Below are 22,958 nucleotides of genomic sequence, written 5' to 3' on the forward strand. Positions count from 1 at the left end.
CTTTGTAGCAGGAACCATTAGAAGTTTTATGACGTTTTTTTTATTATTATTCCTAACAGCGTTTGCATCGGCATTGAATGAGCTTACAGTGGCCTCTACTGGACACATCAGGATTTTTTTTCTCCAACAGAATGTAGAAAAATGCCCATAAAAATCTCCACAACTGGAGAACACCACAGAAATCCAGATTGAGAAGTTATATTAATATATACCATAATGATTCCAGATTTTTTCTCTGGTAAACTCAGATAACGCGAGTGTAAACAAATAAACAACAAACCACAAAACAGGGAGGTGGTAGATTAGTGGTTGAGGCATTGGGCTTTGGATCCGAAGGTCGTGATCCCACCCATACCAATCTGCCACTCCTGGGTCCCTGGGCACCACCCCGTAGTGTTGTATAAGTAAGAAAGTCTCTCTGGAGATGAGCATTCACCAAATTGAAGTGTGTCCATTATCCCCATACTTTATACCTGCACACACATCCGTCTTTTACATTTAAGTTTCAAGAAGAACTTTTTTAACTTGGACATTTGTAATTAGTAAAATGTCTTGTGTCTGCTATTTTTTCTTATCTCCTTAAATAATGTCATAGGCTTGCCAGAATATTCAGACTAAAAATTGCACTAGATCGTATAACAGACTGTTTTCTGTACATATGATAATAAACTCATATAAATAAATAATAATGCATATGGACGACAACGGCACAAAAACGATATTGTAGGTAAATTTCTTGGCAGCAGGTGGCGCTATATTATTACATTAAATACTAACACTGTCCGTGTTATGCTTTTGCCCATTCCCCCCCCCCATGCCTTTCAGATACAGAGCTGAGCTGGCGCATACATGCGTTATATGTGCGGTTATAACTTATTTACCAACAGCTCTCAGTAATAAGTTACTCATAATGATTAAACATCATTAATGAAATAATGTTATTTGTTCGTAACAGTGGTTATTGATATTAAATTATCAATTCTCACTTAGTATCTGAACTAACTAACTAGCTAACTAACACACACACACACACACACACACACGCACACACACACACACACACACACATATATATATATATATATATATATATATATATATATATATATATATATATAAATATATAAACAACTAAGTACCCAATTATGTTAGTAACTGACCAATTAACTACATAACAAAGCACCTAATTGAGTAACTAATTAAGTAAGTATGCAACTAAGCAACCAGTTTATTTATTTACTGGCTTGCCCATCTTCATCTATCCTCACTTAATAAACTGGTTGTTTAGTTACATACTTACTTAATTAGTTACTCAATTAGGTGCTTTGTTATGTAGTTAATTGGTCAGTTACTAACATACATTTCAGTCTGGTTCCTCTCAGGTTTTCTTGCCATTTCAGAGAGTTTTTCTTTGTCACAGTCACCACTGAGTCGCTCATTAGCTATAACCCTAAAATAACAAGGAACAAACTTATAGGCATTAAACTAAATTATTTTATACAATTCTGTAACCTATTTACACAATTAAATATGAATTAAAGTAATTGAGTAACTAACTATCTAATTAACAAACTAACTATTTAAATAACCAAGCAAGTAAGAAACTAACTAATTAACCAACTAACTAAATAACCAATTGTGTAGGCAACTGTCTAAATTATTAAATAAGTAAACAAGTAAGAACTAACAAACTAATTAACCAACTAAGTAAATAAGTAACGAATAAAGTAAGTAAATTAGTCACAAAGTGATCAACCAACTAACTAACCAACTAACTAACCAACCAACTAACCACCCAACTAACTAACTAACCGAACAACCAACCAATTACGATAGTAAGTCGCGTTGTTGTATTTCCGGGTTCAGTGACGTCATCAGCGACATGCAGAACTCAAGTCTAAACGCCTCGCGCATTTCCCTTTAAATGGGCCTGTACCATCAGCGTGCGTAGGGAGTTTACACTACAAGAGCAAACCAGTCGATTACAACTTCTTCCATTTTTTCCCCAGCCAGTTCTGATTAAAACACAATTTTACATCACAAGTCATTACGTTCGAGCGTTGTTTTTAAAATCGAAACACTATTTTTATTTAATTTGCCTACATTCTTTTCGTGTTCGCGCCCCCGCCCCTTTCTCCACACGTGTACTCGAGGAATGGTACAGTCCCATCTGTTGGGGTTGTTGTGAAATCGTGATTGAAGCAGATTGGAAGTAAAGAGTGTGAGAAGCGCGTCGCGATGGCAACCGGACAAGTTTTACTGCTCACTTAGAGAAAGTCCTATGGCCGAAAAGGGAAGAAGAAGAGACGAGCGGAACACAGGAAGTCGGAAAGTTTGGTCGGAACGACACCTGATGTGAGAAACACTGAACTTTTTTTTATTTTATTTTTTTTTACGTGACAAAAATGTCCCAGGGATGTACCCCGGTGGAGGAGATCCAGTCTTGGTGGGAAGTCCCCGCCGTAGCGCACTTCTGCTCGCTCTTCAGGACGGCTTTCAATTTACCCGACTTTGAAATCGAGGTAATTGTTGTAACATTTATTTTATTGTTTTATCCGTTTAACGTCCGGCTGCTTTTTATTCGGACCAGTCGGAAAACAGCCGCAACTGTCGTAACTATTGTCTCACGCGCACCTAAACCCTCTAACTCGATCTTTGTGTGAGCTCTCAAAGTCTTTAATTCGGATTATAATCCGGAATACTTCTAAAAACAAACAAACCGGATTGTTTCCACTCGTTGTGTCGTGTTTCGTTGTTTTTTAGTTTGTTTTATTGACCGACCGACAAACAAACAAACAAACAGCCGCCTAACGAACATTCAAAACACACACGTGACGTCACTCCCTCACAACTCCATGTTGTGTGTGTGGTGGTGTTTTAAAGTATATAAAAATAAATGTTATTGTTTTTTTAGGGAGGAAAATTTATTTATACTGAATATTTGGAAAACTTTTGGTTCTTCTCTAACGCTTTTTTTCATAATAATAATAATAATAATAATAAAAACAACAACAATAATAATTCTATATTATTATTTCAATAATTTATTCTACTTCAACTTCTATTTATTATAGCACGTTTGAGTGCAACTTTGTTGCTCAAAGTGCTGCACAGAATTTAAGAAAAATTCAAAACACATAAAACATTTCAAACAAATGAAACAAACACATGTAAGGATTCCCAAATCACAATTTTCCTACTTCAATATGTCTTCAAATGAGACCTAAAAATAAAAAGGGAAGACCGTTCCACAGTTGAGGATCTACTACCGATAAAGCACCATCACCTTTTGACTTTGTTTTTGCACTGAGTAAAAGCCAACAGCTCACGATTTAATTATCTTAATGACCTACCTGATGTGTAAGACCCTAAGAGATTGCAGATACAGTTTGGAGACAAATTGGGTATCACTTTAAAAACCAATAATAACATTTTAAAATCAATGCTACACTGGTAACCAGTCTAGAGAGGACAGCACCAGAGGCATGTGTTCTGTTCTAGATCTGGGATATTTGCCACTGACTGATCCCTTTGTATTATTGTGCCAATGATACATGTGCTTAAAGATGATAATAAGAAGACGCGTTTATTTAAATAATCATTTTTGGACTAAATTGTCTGGACAAGTTCTAGACTAAGGTCACCACAGTAGTTTGTCTACTATTTTTGTTGTTGTTTCTGCGTTTGCACCACCTTACACTTGCTTCATACTGATGATGATGATGATGATGAGCCACATTTATTAAATATTTAGATCTATACCCTTTTGCCAGTACTCATAATACAATAAAAAATATATTTCTTCTCAGAATGTCTAGTCCAGAGATGCTCAAACTAGGACTAAATCAGAGGTCCCCACAATTCAACCTTGGTCCTCAGGCCCTAGTTTGTGCACCTCTGAAATAGGAAAGATAAAATATCATTTTAAGGCTTAATCAAAGCAACTTGGCAAGTCATATGGGACTGTATGTCGACGAAGAGACACGTTGCTGTTAAGGGAGCCATAAAAATGGTCACTGACTCATTGTTTTGAGGACCATCTGACCCCAAAACAATAATAAACTTTTTTTTTTAACTCAAAGGCTTTTTGCACAAGCCTTATACTTGCTTCATGATGATAATGATAAGCAACATTAATAAAATAATTAGTTATTTACCCCTTTTGCCAGTAAACAATGACTTTTTTTTAGTTTCCCCCTAGAGATCAGAGATCCCAACCGAACCCATGGACCAACTCAAATGTGACCACTTTGGCACTTTGGTGTATGCATGGTGTTCAGAGTGTGTTCTCACCTCATACCTAACCGATCCCAGTATATGTTCTGGGTGCACCCTGACTATAACTAGGATTAATGCTCTCAGATCGACTGGTATTGTATGAGGAAACCAGGTGTGTCAGAGAAGTATGTGAGGGTGTTGCAGGACATGTATGAGGACAGTGTGACAGCAGTGAAGTGTGCAGTAGGTTGGACTGCATCAAGGATCGGCTCTGAGCCCTTTCCTATTTGCAGTGGTGATGGACAGGTGGAAGGACGAGGTCAGACAGGAGTGTCTGTGGACTATGATGTTTGCGGATGATATTGTGATTTGTGGTTAGAGTAGAGAGCAGGTTGAGAAGAGCCTGGAGAGGTGGAGGTACGTGCTGGAAAGAAGGGGAATGAAAGTCAGTAGGAGTAAGACAGAGTACATGTGTGTGAATGAGAGGGAGGGCAGTGGAGTGGTGTGGTTGCAGGGAGAAGAGGTGGAGAAGGTGGGGGAGTTCAGGTACCTGGGGTCAACAGTGCAAAGTAATGGAGAGTGTGTTAGAGAAGTAAAGAAAAGAGTGCAGGCAGGGGGGAGTGGGTGGAGAAGAGTGATGGCAGGAGTAATTTGTGATAGAAGAGTATCTGTGAGAGTGAAAGGGAAAGTTTATAGGACTATGGTGAGACCTGAGATTTTGTCTGGTTTAGAGACAGTGGAATTGAGTAAAAGACAGGAGGTGGAGCTGGAGGTAGCAGAGCTGAAGATGTTGAGATGTGACGAGGATTGACAGGATTAGAAATGAGTTTATTATTGGACAGCGAATGTAGGACGTTTTGGGGACAAGGTGAGGGAGGTAAGATTGAGATGGTTTGGACATGTGCAGAGGAGGGACATGGGGTATATCAGTAGAAGAATGCTGAGGATGGAGCCACCAGGAAGGAGGAAAAGAGAATGACAATGGAGGAGGTTAATGGATGTGGTAAAGGAAGACATGTAGGTAGTTGGTTTAAAAGCGGTAGATGTAGAGGACAGTGGGGTATGGAGATGGATGAGCCACTGTGGCGACCCGTAATAAGAGAAGCTGAAAGAAGAAGACGAAAAATGCTCTCAGCTCGACACGTAGAAACAAAACAAGCACCCGAGTTGTAATTACTACATCATGGTGGCATTCAAGCTGCATTTGCTCACAAGTCGGTTTTCGCTTCTGACAGGACACTGAGGCACCTACTGAAGTGGAATAGATGAGAACTTTCAGAAGGCAACGTGTGTGATCGTTTTGGGATCAGCAAACAGACAATCTAGGGAGAACTACGTGATATAATTATAAGGGGTTTATTCATGGCAATGAGCGGGTAGGCATTGCTGCTTTCACTTGCATTGAAAGTTTTCAAAATGTTTCCAACCATTGGACCTCAAACGTATAATAAAAAAAAAAAAGGTGCCCAATGGAATAAGTCTAGTGCACAGATAACAATCAGGATCAGACCTCAATGACTTTATTGATCTTATTGGAAAAAATGTTGTCAAATTATCATGTTTGAAAATAGTCATTGATGATGGTATGGCATTGAAATAACAAACACACACTCTTGTTCCTCAATTGAGGTTTTTTTTTTTTTTTTTTTTTTTTTTTGCCCTTCATTGGAAAGTTTTGGCACCTCTGGTTTAGTCACTTCCTTTTTTTTTTGTATTGGGTGTAAAACCAAGTTCAGGGTGAGTTTATCGTGAGTCACGAGCCAGGCCTTGTTCATGAGTCATTTGCAGACTGTTGTTAGTCTTCCAGTCTAACACCCTCATTCAGTCCACCATTTAGCAAATCTAAAGAGAAACAATCGACACATTTCATTGGTAGTGTGCATGCCAAAAAAAAACACCCAACAACCACCACCTGGAAGTGCAAGAGGGCATCTTGGATGCGTTACTCGACCCCCACCACTTCCCCCAAGGAGGTGTGAAACACACTTGGGGATGGCTTTGTTGTTAAAGAAGGAGCACTGAAGCTTTACATGTCACACGTCCTGAGGAAAGCTGTAACGAGCACAAAGCAGATCTGATCCGTCCTACGTTAAAGATTGTTTCTACAGGCCGAGCTGCTTTCTGTCCTGGTCCGTTTTGCTCATTAGGCTGAAAAGTCGGTACTTTGTCCTCATTTCCCTGATCATCTTTCTGCATTCTTCTCATGTCTGTGTTGGTTTCCTACAAGTTCTTTGGTTTCTTCTCACAATGAATGTGTCCCTAGGTGTTCATGGTGTCATCTCAACTCGTATCCAAGTGTTACCAGTGTATGTTATGGCAAGGAACCATATACTGACCATTATTAGGATTAATGCTCTTTTGAAATCAATATAATGCTTTATTTGTTTGTTTTATTTTGGTTTCGATTTTTAGTCGCTGCCACTGATGAGAAAGCGACAAAAAAATCTATCAAAATTACAAAAAGAAAAAATACATCTATAGTAATACGATGCTCGAAAAGCACAAACTATACTTAGGACCAGGTGTCCGCAAAATTTCGGCAAGATTGTCGGCCGATCAGACTCGAAACGTGCGAGGAAAAATGTTCTACCAGTCTACCAATTCTGCAAGGTTTGTGCAGCCAAAACACCACTAACCTTATCGGGCGTTTGAAGGTTAGTCACGTTAAGGAATATAAACGTTTTTCAAAGTTGGCTAGCGCTAAGAGAGAGAGGGACGGTTCAATTCAAGTGTGACTCACTCCGCTGTCGGTCACTGAGACGCAAACCTACTGCAAAGACGGTAAGAAGCATAAAGAAACACCAGACAAAATAATGGAATTCACATGTCTTGATCATCGTTTATTGTGGAAAACAAAGAGTTCCGGTGACATGGATTGGTGCGGCCCTCTAGTGGGGAATAGACATGCAATAAACGGCATGATTTATATATATTTGTTTTTATATATTTATATATAGTGTTAGAAGTCAACCTTAGGCATTAACCTTTTATTTATGATTTTCTCTCACATTCAAAGCAACCACAAACAATTAGGTCATTAATGCAAGTCAATTAAAACACCAGTTATGGTGCTCGACTGGTACCACCTTCTCTCAGAATGAGAGGTAAGTACAATTCAAGGCTTTTCTCTGTTCTGGCACCGAGGTGGTGGAATGAACTTCCCCTAGATGTCCGTACAGCAGAGTCCCTGATTTTCTTTAAGCGACGACTGAAGACCTACCTCTTCCTGAAATACCTAAATTAGCACTTTCCAAGTTTGTAGAATTCGAGTTATATTTATATTGAGTTTGTATTCTTGCGTACCAGTGTAGATTTATTCATTACTAGAGATTTAAAGCACGTTTGTACGTCGCTCTGGATAAGGCGTCTGCTAAATGCTGCAAATGTAAATGTAAATGTTATGGTACCTACACTTCAATTTTCTTCATTTTTGAACTTGGTGCTATTTGTGTTATTTATCACAAAGCCTAAATAAATAAATGGATACATAGAAATTGAATAGACCCTGTAATCGGCACCGGTATCTTCTAGCGATCGGCCCCAAGAATCCTGTTTGGCGCACCCCTAGTGAATAGATGAGAAAATTCCATGGGAACGTATGTGATCATTTTGGGCTCTGAAAATATGTGGTTTTGAGGTATGGTTTAAACCTGGGAACTGGATGCTTTCTTACTTCGTATAAATACTAAAATCCGCATTTAGGACCCATTATAGGCTGTTTTTTTTTTTTTTATAGATTTTTTTCTCCATGCCTCGTCGCATGTTCACATGGTTTTATAGTGGAATTCTTTCCAAGCTGTGACCCCAGTTCCATTACCGTTCTAGGATTCAGATCTCCGGTAAGCTGCAGGTTTTTTTGTGGTTCAGTTTTCACACTTGCCGTAATTATGGGCATCGGGTCAAATCTGAGCTTAGTTTGGAAGCATGTTCTTGGCCATAACTTTAAACCAAGTTTCCAAAATTGAAAAACCCAGGCCAAGATGAGTTCAATGCACCCGATCAGGTCAATGTCCATAAATAGTTGCTTTTTTGTTACTCATTCATGGCATTTGGCAGACACCTTTTTCTCCAAAACGACTTAGTTATCTCACTTATACAGATGAACTGAGCAATTGAGGGTTAAAAAGCTTAATGGAGCTGGGATTCGAACCCATGAGCTTCTAATCTGAAGTCTGATCATCATCACCAACATCTTTAACCTTATTTCTCCTCATACAAATTTGTCAAATTTTGGAAAAAAAAATCTATTTCACAATAAGCCTCACAAGAGTGAATATTCCAGACGCTTTGTCCGTAATGTACCAAATGAATCTGACCACGTAGCCACCAAACAGGAAGTGAGGCAGTATCTCAGCCTGATGCAAAACTTAATATGCATATTCACAACCTGGGTCTACACAACAAAGTTCTAACAATGTTTATATCCAACTACCATTATTGCTCCTCCTCCTCCAAATTTTTCCTATCTTGACACCATGCAGCTTCTCTAGAGCGTTCATTCTGCACTCCGAGAACTGTCCATGCTCAAAAATTGCACTTCAAGGTTGTGAAACTGCAGAATCGCTCTCGAATCCCCTGACGTTATGTTTCTGCTTTTTTTTTTTTAGTTTTGCTTTCGGCACAGTCTGGGTGCTTGGCTCCTTTACATATGTCCGGCAGCTTTGATTGGTATTATCATTTTTTTTTTTTTCTCTAGCAAACAGGGTGTTTGTCCTAGACCTAGAAATCCTAATAACCGTTTGAGGTGTTTATTTAAAAAAAACACCACTAAAGACCGATGAAAGTTTAACAATGGACATTATGTGGTTCTTCTCCAAACTTATATCACAAACACACTCCAATATCTAGTTTTTAAATGATTATAGTCAAGTAATATGTAATAAGTATAGGCTGTAAATCATCACACAACGATCCCTAACTTTAGCCCACTTGCTTGTTTCCTGTTTGTAAGTCGCCTATTCGGATTAAGATGTCAAGTTTAGGTTTTTTTTCGTCATTAAGGGGCTTTTTTAATGTCACCGGATCTCTCAGTAACCCCGCCCTTGAATTAGGAATTGGAAGGTGCTTATAAGTCTGACTGATTGCTCAGTATTTCGAGTTTGTTTGCTTTTATAGATAGTCATGATTATACATCACGCAAATAAAGTCTCGTGTCATGATTACAGGTTTTTCTTGAAAGGGAAGCCGGTGTAAGTTACTAGTTTTACTACTACTTAAGTATAGACATTAATATAGACAAATATAGACTTTAAAATAGACTTTAATATTGACTTTAATATACACAAATAGAGACTTTAATAATGACAAATATAGACTTAGAGATTCAAAGGAATCTCCACCTTGAAATACGCTTCCAAATTCCTTTCTATCGTTTGCCAATGCAGGGTGAATGTGACATTTCCAAAAGATTTGGTTATTTTTGGAATCTGAACAAGACTGGATTGTTTTATTCGATGCCGTATAGACCCGGCCCTGTATATGTTCTGCAGGTCCCCACGGACCAGCACGACAATTTTTCCCCAGGGAGGTATATAATGAAAATTCAACTCAATTCACCATTATGCAGAATCATCGAGAGCCTAATTTATCAATACATAGAAAAGAAAACCACGACTGAAACAAGTGCAGGAAAACGGCAGAGGTGGAAGTGTTTTTACATTAATTTTTAAATTAAAAGGCCTCACAGATCGCAAAGATACGTTGCCTGGTACTGCGGTATTCATGGCCGGACCCGTTTGTTAAACAATATAAATGTATTATTAGACCGTCTAAGTGACCAGGAATGTTTGTAGATGTACAGTAAATGTATACGGTCTTTTATAACTAGAACTGCTGCATTCATCTTATTTATGTTCGATATGTTCGATGCGTTTGATTGTAACTATGCAACCCTTGTACTTTTCTTTTAAGTCTGGTTTTTGTCAACTCTTCATTAAATCCTAGCGCTTGTGTGCCTGTTGGGGAGGGCTACTGTCGAAGCACATCTGGAGTATCTGTTAGAAGACAGCCAGAGCAGGACTTTTCATTCAGCACTTACTGATAAGCAGAGACTAACCGCTCTAATGGAGCCGAAGCAGGATCCAGACATGAGCCGAGCGTCAAGTCTTTATCCAGCGTGTATTTTAACCGGCTAGACGCTTGGATCGGAGGATTCTGCAGGACTCGGTGCTTTGGATAAAAGGCGTGCACTGAATAAAGAAATGTAAACGGTCGTTTCAATGCAAATGGGAGCATCAGGATGAGAAAATGGCACTTTTAATGTGAACGAAAAGAAGACACAGCACATAAAGAGTCTGCTGGATTCAGTTAACCAATATTTTAGGGAATAAAACATTGAGATACGCAGTTATAGGAATATAATCAAAGATGGGATATTGTGATTCAGTTTCATATATGGGCAAAAGCATTGGGACACCTGACTTTTCCACCCATATGTGGTTCTTTGCCAAACTGTTACCAAAAAGAAGGAGGCATACAAGTGTATAGAATGTCTTTGGATGTGGAAGCATTATATTTCTCCTTGACTTGAACTTGGAGACTCAAACCTGTTCCAGCATCTACATGCCCCCTTTGCATGGGTTGGAGTGGAAGATCTTGAGTGGCCTCCTATAGAGCTATAACGAGACTGTTCCCTCTTATCACCTCTCCTGCATCACTACCTGACTTTACCAAAACCCTTGTGAATAAATGAGCACAAATCTCCACAAGCACAATATAAAATCTAGTAGATCATCTTGCTAATAGAGTGGAGGTTATTATTCGAGCAAATGGAGACTAAATGTTAAATGGGGGACCATCCAATACCAATCTTATGCTAATGTTCAAATTTCTTTCTGTAGCGCTTTTCACAATGGACATTGTCTCAAAGCAGCTTTACGGAACTTAAAAATGAAAGGGAATGATGTGGGTTTATCCCTGAGGATGAATCCTGGGGCGACTGTGGCAAGGAAAAAGTCTTTTAGATGTTATGAGGAAGAAACCTTGAGAGGAACCAGACTTAAAAGGGGAACCCATTCTCATTTGGGTGATACCAAGAGTGTGATCATATATCTTAAAACAATACAAAACACTAGAGAGTGAGAACTAACATGAACACTGGAGTGTGTGATTATGATTAATGTCTTTCTACAGTCTGATACAGTCAGAGCCTTTAGCATTCATTCAGGTCCAATGTCCAAACTCTACATGCAGTGGGATCCAAATGGCACTGCTACATCTTTAGATAGTTTAGGAGGTGTCCACAAACCTTTCTCCGTGTAATGTCTCTTATAGCAACTATAATCGTAGGTGTTTCATCACAAGACGAAGAAAAAAAAGCCTGTCCAGAGAAAACACAAAGTCCTCGATCCTGTAGACTTTCATGTGTCAGAAAACGTAACCGTTTTACCGTTTTAAAGGACTGACCCTTGAGACGGGTCAGAGACTAGTTTTTTATACATTTACTGGCAAGTTACTGCAGCTGAAGACTCGTTTATGTATGTTTTTACTTATAAATAAATGATAATAATGACCCTTCCAGAAAACCAGACAAGATCATTGCTTTATTCTCATCTGTGTCCTCAAAGGACTTAAAAAATAAAGAAATAAAGACCAGGCATGTCTGTAAATAACATGCAAATCCATGTGTAAGTGGATTCTCTGTCTGTTGTTGGAAGAAACGTATTACCCAGAAGGTGATTAAGTGATCAAGTGGTGAGATGATGATAGTAGGAACTTCCAGAAACCGGACTTTAGAAGGCCATTTCATCTGAGGTTTTACCTGATCACTACTTCTATACCATATGGACCAAAGTTTGAGGCTGCCTGACCATAGGATTGGTCTTTGGAACATCCTATTTCACATTTAGTCCCCATTTGCTCTTAGGAGATCCTCTCCTCTTCTGGCAAGATTTTCCACTAGATTTTGTGGAGACATTCAGCCTCAAGGGTGTTAGTAAAGTCTGGTACTGATGTGAGGTGAGGAGGTCTAAAACAAAACAAAGAGAAAATTGTGTTTTCAAACGTTTGTAAAGTCTGGTACTGATGTGAGGTGAGGAGGTCTAAAACAAAACAAAGAGAAAATTGTGCTTTCAAACAAAAATGTATTATTGGACAATGGCCTATCTGATATGTGAGAAAAAGGTGTAAACTGTGAATTCTGGGGGGGGTGTTCCCCTCCTCAAATTCGTACCTTTGATCTACATTTAATCCACTTAATGTTATGTTTCCGTGACCATTGGATTGTTGAAGTGCGTCCTATTGGAAGCAGAAAGCTTAGCGTTCCTCAGTGTGTGTTCAAACACCCGCTGTCGAAGAATAGAACAAGACTTGCTCGACAAAACAACCCCAAGGACGATCGATACTTGCACCCTGAGTGTCTTTGTGCACTGGAACTACGCTGGGTGCATTTGTATAAACGCAGCGATCCAGTTTGCTGGAGCCCGGTGCCGGTCAGTTCGTCCTCCTCACCAGTTCGGGTTCCGGCAACCTGACAATAGAGAAGATCCTTTCCTTACTCTGGCGGCCTCGTAAAACGGCTCCTGTGCCATTGTTTCCCTCGGGTACACTTCACTGTCCCTGCTCAGAGGAGACAGGAGCTCGGCAGGAAGAGGCCCTGATCGCCCAGGCTATCTCCTCACCCTTTGTGTGAGCCGAGCACGCTTGATTTCCCTGCACTGTAGCTGTGAAACGAGCCCTAAAATCTCCCCCTAGGACAGGGGCTCTTTGCTATAAGGAGGGGAGACTTCAAACTCTGAGGGATACAGGATGGGGGTTGATGGAGGGGGGATTTTCCTAAAAAGACCTTGCTCTAGGATACCGTATCGTACACACGCCCTCCCTTGCCAGGAAGTTTGGCCTGCCTGCTTGGAACAGAGCACGGTTTTGGTTCTGTTGCCTGACCATTTTGATTTGTCTTAATCACTGGTGAAGGTATAAATGGGCTTTAAGGCCTAAATTAACCCCTCTTTCTTCTTGTATCTCCAGGATAGAAAAATCATACAGTCTATACATTTTGTCGAACCAGTTTTTAACCTTGATTTTGACCAGATTGTCACGCCCTGTAGATTTGCTGTTTGGACCAAGATGAAGGTTTGGTTGTAATTGTTAAAAGTTTCTCTTGGTCGTGAACCGCATCAGTTACGCTCATTCATGTCTTCAAATAGAAGTCTCGCTGACGAACTTAGGTGACGCAATTCCCACCGCACTTTTGTTTACACCTGCTGTTATCAGCGTATATATCTGAATCTGTGGGTAATTGTGGTCTTCTTAAGAGCCCTTATTATCACTCGTCCTACAGATATCACTCGTTATTGAGGAAGTGCTAATTAAAGCCGTTGGGTTATTCTGCTTCAAATCACAGGGGCACAGCACCACCTGTTGTGGGGCTCAAAGCCGGCAAAACGACACCATCACAGACTTTCATGTCGTTTTTGTGCTCAGATACTAGGAAGGATGTTCAAGAGCTGCTTGGTGGTATATTGAGGATTAATAACAGATTAGCAACACCCTACAATAGACTATTAGAGCAAAGGTATTGGGACACCTGACGTTTGAAAGCCATATGTGGTTCCTTCCCAAATTGTGACCTCACACTTGGATGGCTTTCGTTCTATTAGTGCTTGAACTAAGAGAACCAAACCTGTTCCAGCTTGTCAGTACCCCTGTGCACAAAGCCAGCTCATGATGATATGCTTTACATGGGTTGGAGAGAAAGCTATAGAGCTCCAACCCTACTGGGATAAATGTAAACACTGACTGTACCGCAGACCTCCTCACCTCACCTACATTTACTAAAAGCTGGACGAGCACAAATCTCCACAGAATCTTGTAGAATATTTTCCCAGTGTAGTGGAGCTTATTATAACAGGAAATGGGGACTAAGGGTGGAATGGGATGTTCAAAAAAACATCATATGGTCTATCATAAGTGTCCACAAACTTTTGTTAATAGTGTGTATTAGATACAGTGTTAGCTTTCATGTAAATCTTCTAACTTTGTTGAATACACTTCATACATATCGATGAGAAGATAAGCCTTCAAGCTAACTGCAGTAGCTACAAACATTCTCTAGAGATCTCCTTTGAAATTAAGCGATTGTTCATAAACACCCATCCAAACACAAACAAGCGTTCTGGACCAGAGCTCAGTTTTCCAAGCAGGTTTTCCTCAGCCACACGATGCGTTTGTCCCGAGGTCATGGCTTATACCATTATTTTGGTGTCAGGTTCTTGATGCTTTGTGGGTTATTTGTATGAGAATAAAAAGACTCATATTTGCTGAACTTTTAAAACTTTTTCCAAAATAAGCATCAGGTTTTTGGTTTAGGGTCGACTTTAGGACCTGACTTGCGTACGATGAGTTCATCCTCTCGTGAAGACCTTTTCTATCCTGCCTATGATTCGAATCTCATCCTTTTCAGCTCGGTTTCTTAACGCCCTGCGCTCTCAAGAACGACGTGTGGGTGGGTGTGCTTTCTGCCTGTGCTGAATAGGCCCTCATTCACGATGCTTCTCACACACACACACACACACACACACACACACACACACACACACACACACACACACACACACACACACACTGCTACTTCTGCTCCAGCTCTCTTCCTATTGCATCACCATGACTAAGTCACAGATGGTGGCTTTTTCTTTCTTTGCCTTCTTTCCCCCTGGAGGGTGGAGGTGCTCTCCTGCCTGGGTGCTGCACTCCGTCTGGGTCGTCTTTTTTTTCCCAGCCTTTCTTCAGCCTGATTTTAATGGGAGATTTAGTCTGTAGTCTTGCAGAACAACATCTGAGGGCATATGTGTGTGTGAAGCTGGTGGACTGAACTGAAAGTGAAGAATCTGTGTCTGCAGTTTCCTTCTGGTTTGATTTGCATACAGTATATTTTCGTTCGATTTCACTCGGTCCCGGAAACCATGGTTTTGATTAATGGACAAGGAAGTAAGCACGACTTTTACAAATGTTTATTTTCCCCCCACTAGATTTGTGGCGTAGTACAAAAACCGAACCTGTTGCTCTGCCTTCGTCATCAGTCTGCTCGTGTTGAACAGTGCAGGGCATCACCGTGGCCCTCGCCAACATCTTATCTTTCTCTGGAAGTACATAAAGATCTGATACGCAAGCAGTTTCTGCAATACACCTGGAATGTTTCTTCCAATGAAATACCCTGGAAATGTCAAAGTGATTTTTGTTGTTTTGTTTTTTGTTTTGTTTTGTCAGTAACAAAACAACCTCGCCTGTAGATACAGCCACACACGAAGGCAGGGAATTCTTGCGTAATTCAACCAACAGAACGAGGTCGACCGATTAATCAGTTTTGCTGATTAATCGCCACCGATAGTTGATTGCTGGAACCATCGGCAAACATCTATACCGATAGTTTTTCCGGCTTCCGGTCCGCTGTCATTACAAGAGCGGCTTCTAGAGGCGAACTGAAACCACATGCTGTTTGTTTTTTGCACGGAGAGCGATAGATAGTATTTATTAATTATGTAATTTATTAATATAATTATTTAATTATTCATATTTATTTCAATCAGCACATTTTCATTATTTAATACTGTTTTGTTCTTTCTTTCTTTATTTTTGTTAAGTAAAGTTTTGTACTATTTTACACAGTGTCATGTTATGTATGTTTTTTTTTATTTTATTTTTGATCCAGTATCCATTTTAAATTAATCGCTTGATTAATCTGTTAACGGCAAGTATGATACAATTTAGCTATCGGTCGTCCTTATTCATTAATCGTCATTTTATTTGTTAATTAATATATTCATACTTTTATCAGATTTTCATGATTTAGTGTATGTATATATTTATTACTATTATATAAATATATTATATAAATTATATATATAATATAATTTTTATTACTATTTTACAACCTATATAGCTATATAGCTATCCAAGCTAGATATCTGTAAAATCGGCTATTTGTGGATTATTTTGCTAAAGTATGTATCAAAATTTGTTCTATTATTTACATATTACATATACTTTATGTACACTACTGATCATGATTCTTTAAGACTCCCAGGTAGGCTAGGTCATGTCTCAACTTCTGATATTTTCAGCGTTTGACCAGAGGGCATCTCCATCGCACTGTACGTCAGGGACTACCTGCATAAGGAACTAATTTATAGGCAATGAAAATAAAACATTGCTTTATACAACGTTATAGCTGATTTATCTCTGTAAAGCTCTTCGTCCATTGTTCTAGGAATTGCATTTAAAATTGAACTGTGACGCAAACTGAGCAGCAGTTTGGAAAGACTCTGAGGAAGCAAGACGCCTTCCCTTGTTGGTAGCTGGTGTATATAAGAAACGTTACATCGATGACTCCACACAGGAACTTTTGACCACATCAGCAATTTCACAATTTATACGTCACGTTTACATCAGTCTGTTCGTTACTATAGAGGTTACAACATGCTTCTAAAATGAGCATGCTGACATTCAACCACCTACTGGTGGGGTCGCAGTTCATGAAGATGAAGCACAACACCTTCTGTGAGTCAGATTTGAGAAAGGCAGCAGGAAAAGATCTATGCGTTTTACACAACAGTCTAGATTCCAGTGGTGGACAGTAACGAAGTGCATGTAATTCACCGACATACAGCATTTGGAGAGGAAAAAATGATGGAAGAAGCTCCTGACTTGAATTTACCACAGCACCCGTGGCCTTTTAGTGCAATTTTCTTAATTTTTTTTGTAGTAGTAGTGGAAAAGAAGGTTTTGGGCTCATGACCATTTAAATAGATCTCAGTGTTTGACTCATTAATATCATTCTATTAATAGATCAGTGTGCTGAGTCACTTTCGAGTCTTTTCACATAAACTGAGTTGATTAAGTAAAGAGTCTTGTGATAAAAATTATAATAGGAACATTATAGACATAATGCATTACTGCATTTTGTTGCCTTGTACTTGTACATGTGTAATGACAATAAAGTTGAATCTAATCTAAATCTAATCTAATAATGATAGTACTTTGGAGACTTTTGCTCAAGTGAAAGTTTAAAGGGACACTTTTTTAACTTTTACTGGAAATGTATTTTACATGGTTTGTGTACTTCATCCGCCACTGCTAGATTCTCACTTGTCGTATTGTTTGTAAGTAATGAAGGCTGTAACCAACGAAAACCACATTTCCAGGATGGGTCTGGAGTTCCTTCGATGCCAGAAAACACTGCAGCTGTTCCAAAACCCTGACAGTGGAAACACCTTCCGTAACTGAAACATGAACGATTCTTTAAGTCTTGAGGTTTAGAGTTTAAAGTGTTTCTCAAAAAAAAAATCTTTAGAGAATACAAGTCATACCTCTGGATGGTATGTTGCTATAGAAACTGTAGTCTAGAATAACAAGTGCATTAATGTAACTGTTCAATATTTGTGCGGTTTGTACGTAAATAATGCACACTTTCTGACCAATCAGATCAGAAGTCTTGTTTTTGAAGCGCGTCGAGCGCCTTCTGCTATCCGCACCAGATTTCCTGAATAGTGGTGCGACCTTTTGAGCCGGATCTTAATTTTCGGGAAGAGGGCAGAGTCTGCAGGAGCCAAATCTGTCGAGTATGGTGGGTGCGGAAGTGAGATCCGAGGTTCTTTATGCGCAAGTCGGCGAACAGTTTCGACGTTTTCGTGGTTTTAGCTCGCCGAGAGGTCTTCCCGATCCTTTCAAGTATTAAAGTGACGTTTTTTCCACTCTCACGTCAAAGAATTTTGTGTTTGCTCCTTGTTCAAACTCGCTGTCCATGATGAAATCAGACGCGGTAACGCACGTGGTCAGAATAGTACCAATTGGCACCATTAGTCACAAAACTTTTAAATGCCAAATCTTGGGTAAAACCATCACTCATCGACCCACCCTTTTAACAGATGAGGCGTGCTTAAATACAGATCATTTTCAACATAAAGAAAGCCCACTCACTCGATCTACACTTGAGATAATACCTTTACACTCTGAGGCTTTTACACCCATAGTGAGTTACATTGTAATAATCCCCTCCCCCAGGCGTGATTGACAGGTGAAGGCGGCAGTACATGCATCAGATGGCTTCACATGGGGAATTGGTCAAGAGTGTGTGTGTGTGTGTGTGTGTGTGTGTGTGTGTGTGTGTGTGTGTCTCCACCCCCCCACACACACAAACACTCCTTAGGGTTTGTTTCAGCCGCCTCTATTGTTTCCTCTCCCTATGGATCCCCGTGTCTGTCTCCAGAAAACACACAACACTCTCTCCGGGTGTTTGCTGAGCTCGGCGCTCCAGTTTTGTTTACGGTTCGCGGTTTGGGGTTTTGGTAACAGTGATGCGGGAACGAGTCGGTTTTGATATAGACAAGAACATTGTCATGCGTCAGCACCGGCTGCACCTTGGGCTTCCCCGAGACAGCTGAACGTGTTAAAGGGGGTGGTGTGTGTTATTGGGTAAAGTGGTGGGGGTGAGCAGCAAGTGTGTTTCCCCCTCACACACACACACACACACACACACACACACACACACACACACACACACCCCTCAGAGTTTGGGTGTTGGGAGGCTCGGGCTCAGGGCGGTACGTGACACAAACATACGCACAGGGAGACGTGAGGGAGCCTGAGCCCAGGAAGGAGGAGGGAGAAGTGTGTGTGTGTGTTTGGGTCTGTTGTATTGAAGTACTTGATGTGCTTTGAGAGCCTGATTGAGTAAGTCTGGAACAAAAGCTCAGCCAGACATGCTCATCTGCTCTCGGGAACAGTTGTTTAGAGAGACGCAGACTCTCAGGGTCCGGTTCCTTCAATGGAAATCTTATTTATTTCATAATTACACTTACACTCCATCGACCATTGATGAATCTCAGTAACGGTTTGGTCCAGTCACTCGCCTTTTGGTGTTTGGAAACTCCACCCTAAAATCACCAAGTATATGTGTAAACTAAAACCTAATTAGTTCTGTAAAAGATATGCGACAGGAGACCATACCCCTCAGCTATGCATGATTCATACGGTCGGAAAGGAAGCGGATATATGTGTCGTTTTTTGTCCTGTATGGACGATTAACTCCTCTTAAAGCTAATGATCCTCACTGAGCCAGGATTTCAACTCCAGGAAGTGTCTGGCCAACCAGCCTTGACCTTGAGACATGGCTCCTGCGTCCGCTTCTTTGCAGTTAACCAGAAAACAACATTAGGTCCCTTTTTTAATAGATATTTGAATTTGTTAATAGCCTGGTTTTAAAAAGTACGTAACTTGTTCGTTTATAGTCTCACTATAATCGCTCATTCAGTGATCGAATTTATGCTGAGTTCGGAAATATTCGAACTTTGAATTTCCAAAATCTGGCAAAAAAAAAAAAGAACATGCACAAATAAATGCGTGTCTTACGCCAGGCACCCACTGTGCGATTTGTATTGTTTTGCGATTGTCGCTTGTCAGACTGTATGAACATGATCTCCATTGTAGGATTTTGGTTATTGCGTTTGATTCAACTTATACTTGACACAACTTGAAATTTCCAAACTTGTAACAAGGTAAAGCTAAAGAAAATGAGGTAGTCTCCTGAACTTCATTCCCAAATTCAAACTATTTCTGAAAATTGACTCAAAAACTCTTTTAAAGTCAATTTCCTGGGTTCCTATCAAATGCATAGCATACCTACATGTGATTTATATGGACAAAAGTATTGGGATACCTGAATCTTCCAGCCACATGTTGTTCTCCACCAAACTGGATTGTACAGGACATCTTTGGCTGCATTAGCATTAAATTTCCCTTTGCATGAACTAGTAGACCTAAACCTTTTCCAGCAGGACAATGCCCCTGTGCACAAATCCAGCTTCATGAAGATTTGCTTTACTCTTGCTATTCAGCTCTAACCCTACTGAACACCTCTGGGATGAATGTGAACGTTGACTGCATTCAGGCCTCCTCACCTACAAAATCTAGTGGAACATCTTCCCAGAACAGTGGAGGTTATTATAACAGCAAATGTGTCTAAATGTGGAATGGGATGTTTAAAAAGCACATGTCAATCCTATAGTTAGGAGTCAGTTGGTTTCAATTTTCACAAGCATTTGTCCACATAGTTATGATTGTATACATCTCATTTTGTTCTTGATCACAGTGCATCATCTGAATCAACAAAGATCCAAGTTGATTGGAATTCCTACCCACATTTTCCGACTGCTACTTTTTAAAGATCTGTCGGGAATTCCTATCGCGTCTTTATAACACCGGAAATAATAGCGTCGTCAATAATCCTTTGAATTTTGTTCTGCAGTCACAAGTGCAAGAACTCGTCCCCGTTGATCTTTCGTATAGATCTTTATACATTTTCTACACACCACCGTGTGTGGGAAGGAGGGTGAAGATTCACGCAGAGAGACGAGTTGTGACATGGTGGACATGTCCCCACCCATCCCCCATGTTTCCCTTAAGTAGCAACGGCTGTTAACTGTTCCCCACCATCTGTGGTAGGCCTCTGGTGTGCGTCAGGGACCGATTTTGGGAACGTCCTCGTTTTGGCCTTCAAGGCGTCAAAGACTGCTGGTAGGAGCCTCACAAAAATGCCCAACCACTTTTCTCAAAGCAAGGTCGAGTAAACGTGGGGTCGGTCATCTGCATTCAGGGGTCATTTGCCTTCAGCAGATCTTGAAGCTTTAATCGAGTTGCTCACCATCGTAGTCAATAGAACTGAGTCAGCTTGTGTGGTTGGGCCACAGAGGTGTTGGAAGTTCAAAGGTGGTGATTATATGCTCATCATTCAGGTGTTGTAATACTGGAATGTATTTTGGGTTGGACAGGTAAGTTGACAGTGACTCATGAGACGCCTTGGGATTTTGATGAGCCTATGAAATGGATTATGGATGAGGATTTGTAGACACCTAACCATGACAAGCATGTTGAGCATCTCATTCAAAATTCATTGTACTAATAAGCTCCACTCTTCTGGGAAGGCTTTCCGCTAGATTTTTGGGGTGTGGCAGTGAGGATTAGTGTACATTCTGCTACAAAAGCATTAGCAAGATCAGACAGTGATGTTTTTTCGAGGATGCAAGGAGGCTCCAGTTCATTCCAAAGGTGTTCAATATGGTTTAAGCGGTCAGGGCTTTGTGCAGGGTATTCGAGTTCTTAGACTCCAACCTTAACACACTGTATCTTCATGGAGCTCACATTGTGCACAAGAGCATCGCTATGTCTTAGCGGTGTTGTGGTTGAACAGCATACATGGACATTTTATATAATTGTGTGCTTTCAGCGGTTTGGGTAAGAATCACTTATGGGTATCCACATACGAGTTGGTATCAAAGTTTGAAGATGATCGTCTGAGAACAATCCACACAATCTCGCTTCCGCCCCCACCCTTCTCGCCAGATTTGGCCAGCAGACCTCAGGAGCTTTTCAACTTTTTGGGGACATAAGAATCTCAGATGCCATCCTCGGCTTAAATCATTTGTCTGACAACATTTTGAGTAAATAAACAATCATTTGAAAGCTTTTTGTCGCTTTCTTGGCATTGATGCTCCATCTGGTCTCTCAAGCAGCCATGTTTCCTGGCAGCCTAAATGGCAGAATTCCAGGTCTAATGTGAAACCACCTGTGTCCTAGACAGGTGTTTGGGTCTAGGCCATAATTTGGTACTGAAGGGAAAAAAAAATCTGAAATAAAATGGCAGGAATGCCATTAACCTACTTTAGGACTAATTCAAGGAGTAAAGCTGCGAGTTTACAAAAGCATTATTTTGCGTTATTTTGACCCTAACACATTTACATTTAAGGCACTTAGTAGACAAGGAATACATGAAAGCTGGTTAGATTGGTTAGATTTGATTGCAGATTCAGAATACTATCAGCCTCAAACTTTTTTGTTTTAAATACATAAAACAAAGGCCATGTCCACGATTATAGTTTTTTGTTTGAAAAGGCAAATTTTTCTCTCTGTTTTGGCCTGCTATCAACACTGACCGTCTCCAGTCAACGAAAACGCAGCTTTTTAAACCAGCGTGGATGAATTCAAAAACGCTGTTTTCGCGTCACAGTCTGACCTGTGAAAACTGAGGTTTCCGAAAACGATGTCTCGTTTTTAGTCGTTGGGATTTAAAAGAGCCGGAAAGAGCTGGTCGAGTGTAGACAGAGAGATCTAGATGCACTTTTTTATGCTCTGTGGCCGATGTTTAAATAAAACAAAGCCAAGAAGCCCATGGTAAAAACAGTGAAGCTAGCACCTCACATCTTAAAAAGCGTCCGATAATTTGTGACCAATATTTGACACGTGGATTCATTTCTCTTCGCTAAACTATTTCTCGAACGCGTTCTCTCACTACGGAGACCGAGGTGTGTCCTGAGAGTCATATAAAATACAGATTGATATGGCAGAGGTAGAGCTGCGTCTTCTTGGAGCCCGAACTGGAAAAGAACATCTGGTTTGGTTTAATATTTTTTTTCCTTTTCTTTTTGCACTACAAAGGCTTGTTTTGTGAAAGAGGCCATGCATTAGAAGTCAGAAGGCACCGAAGTAATTTTTTCGATTGAATCGCATTGTGTTGGGGTGAATCGAATCGCATCGGAGCTGCTTCATATGGATCTTTAACATATTGTATCGTTTGCTAATTACATCGACTTCAGTTATGGAGATGCACATCCCTAGTGTATTTATATATTTATAATATATATATATGCCGCTTTTTGGCATTCTTTTGAGCAAGGCATTGTGTGACTGGGTTGGTTTACATTTCCTGCTGCTGATCGAGAGTTGAGGAGAAAGATGACATACACACCACATTA

The 22,958-nt window shown here is 40.1% G+C and overlaps 1 protein-coding gene across 2 annotated transcripts in view; it reads left to right on the top strand.

Moving 5' to 3' along the window:
• The first annotated feature begins 2,194 nt into the window (after nt 1-2,194).
• LOC124385847 (cat eye syndrome critical region protein 2) overlaps nt 2,195-22,958 on the top strand; it is a 46,060-nt gene continuing 25,296 nt past the window's right edge. For both annotated transcript variants that reach the window (XM_046849247.1, XM_046849248.1), the window contains exon 1: nt 2,195-2,522. In XM_046849247.1, the coding sequence (XP_046705203.1) occupies nt 2,406-2,522 (117 nt within the window). In that variant the 5' untranslated portion in view covers nt 2,195-2,405. The remainder of the gene's footprint in view (nt 2,523-22,958) is intronic.

Source organism: Silurus meridionalis, chromosome 5, assembly GCF_014805685.1.
Source record: "Silurus meridionalis isolate SWU-2019-XX chromosome 5, ASM1480568v1, whole genome shotgun sequence".
Lineage (NCBI taxonomy): Eukaryota > Metazoa > Chordata > Actinopteri > Siluriformes > Siluridae > Silurus > Silurus meridionalis.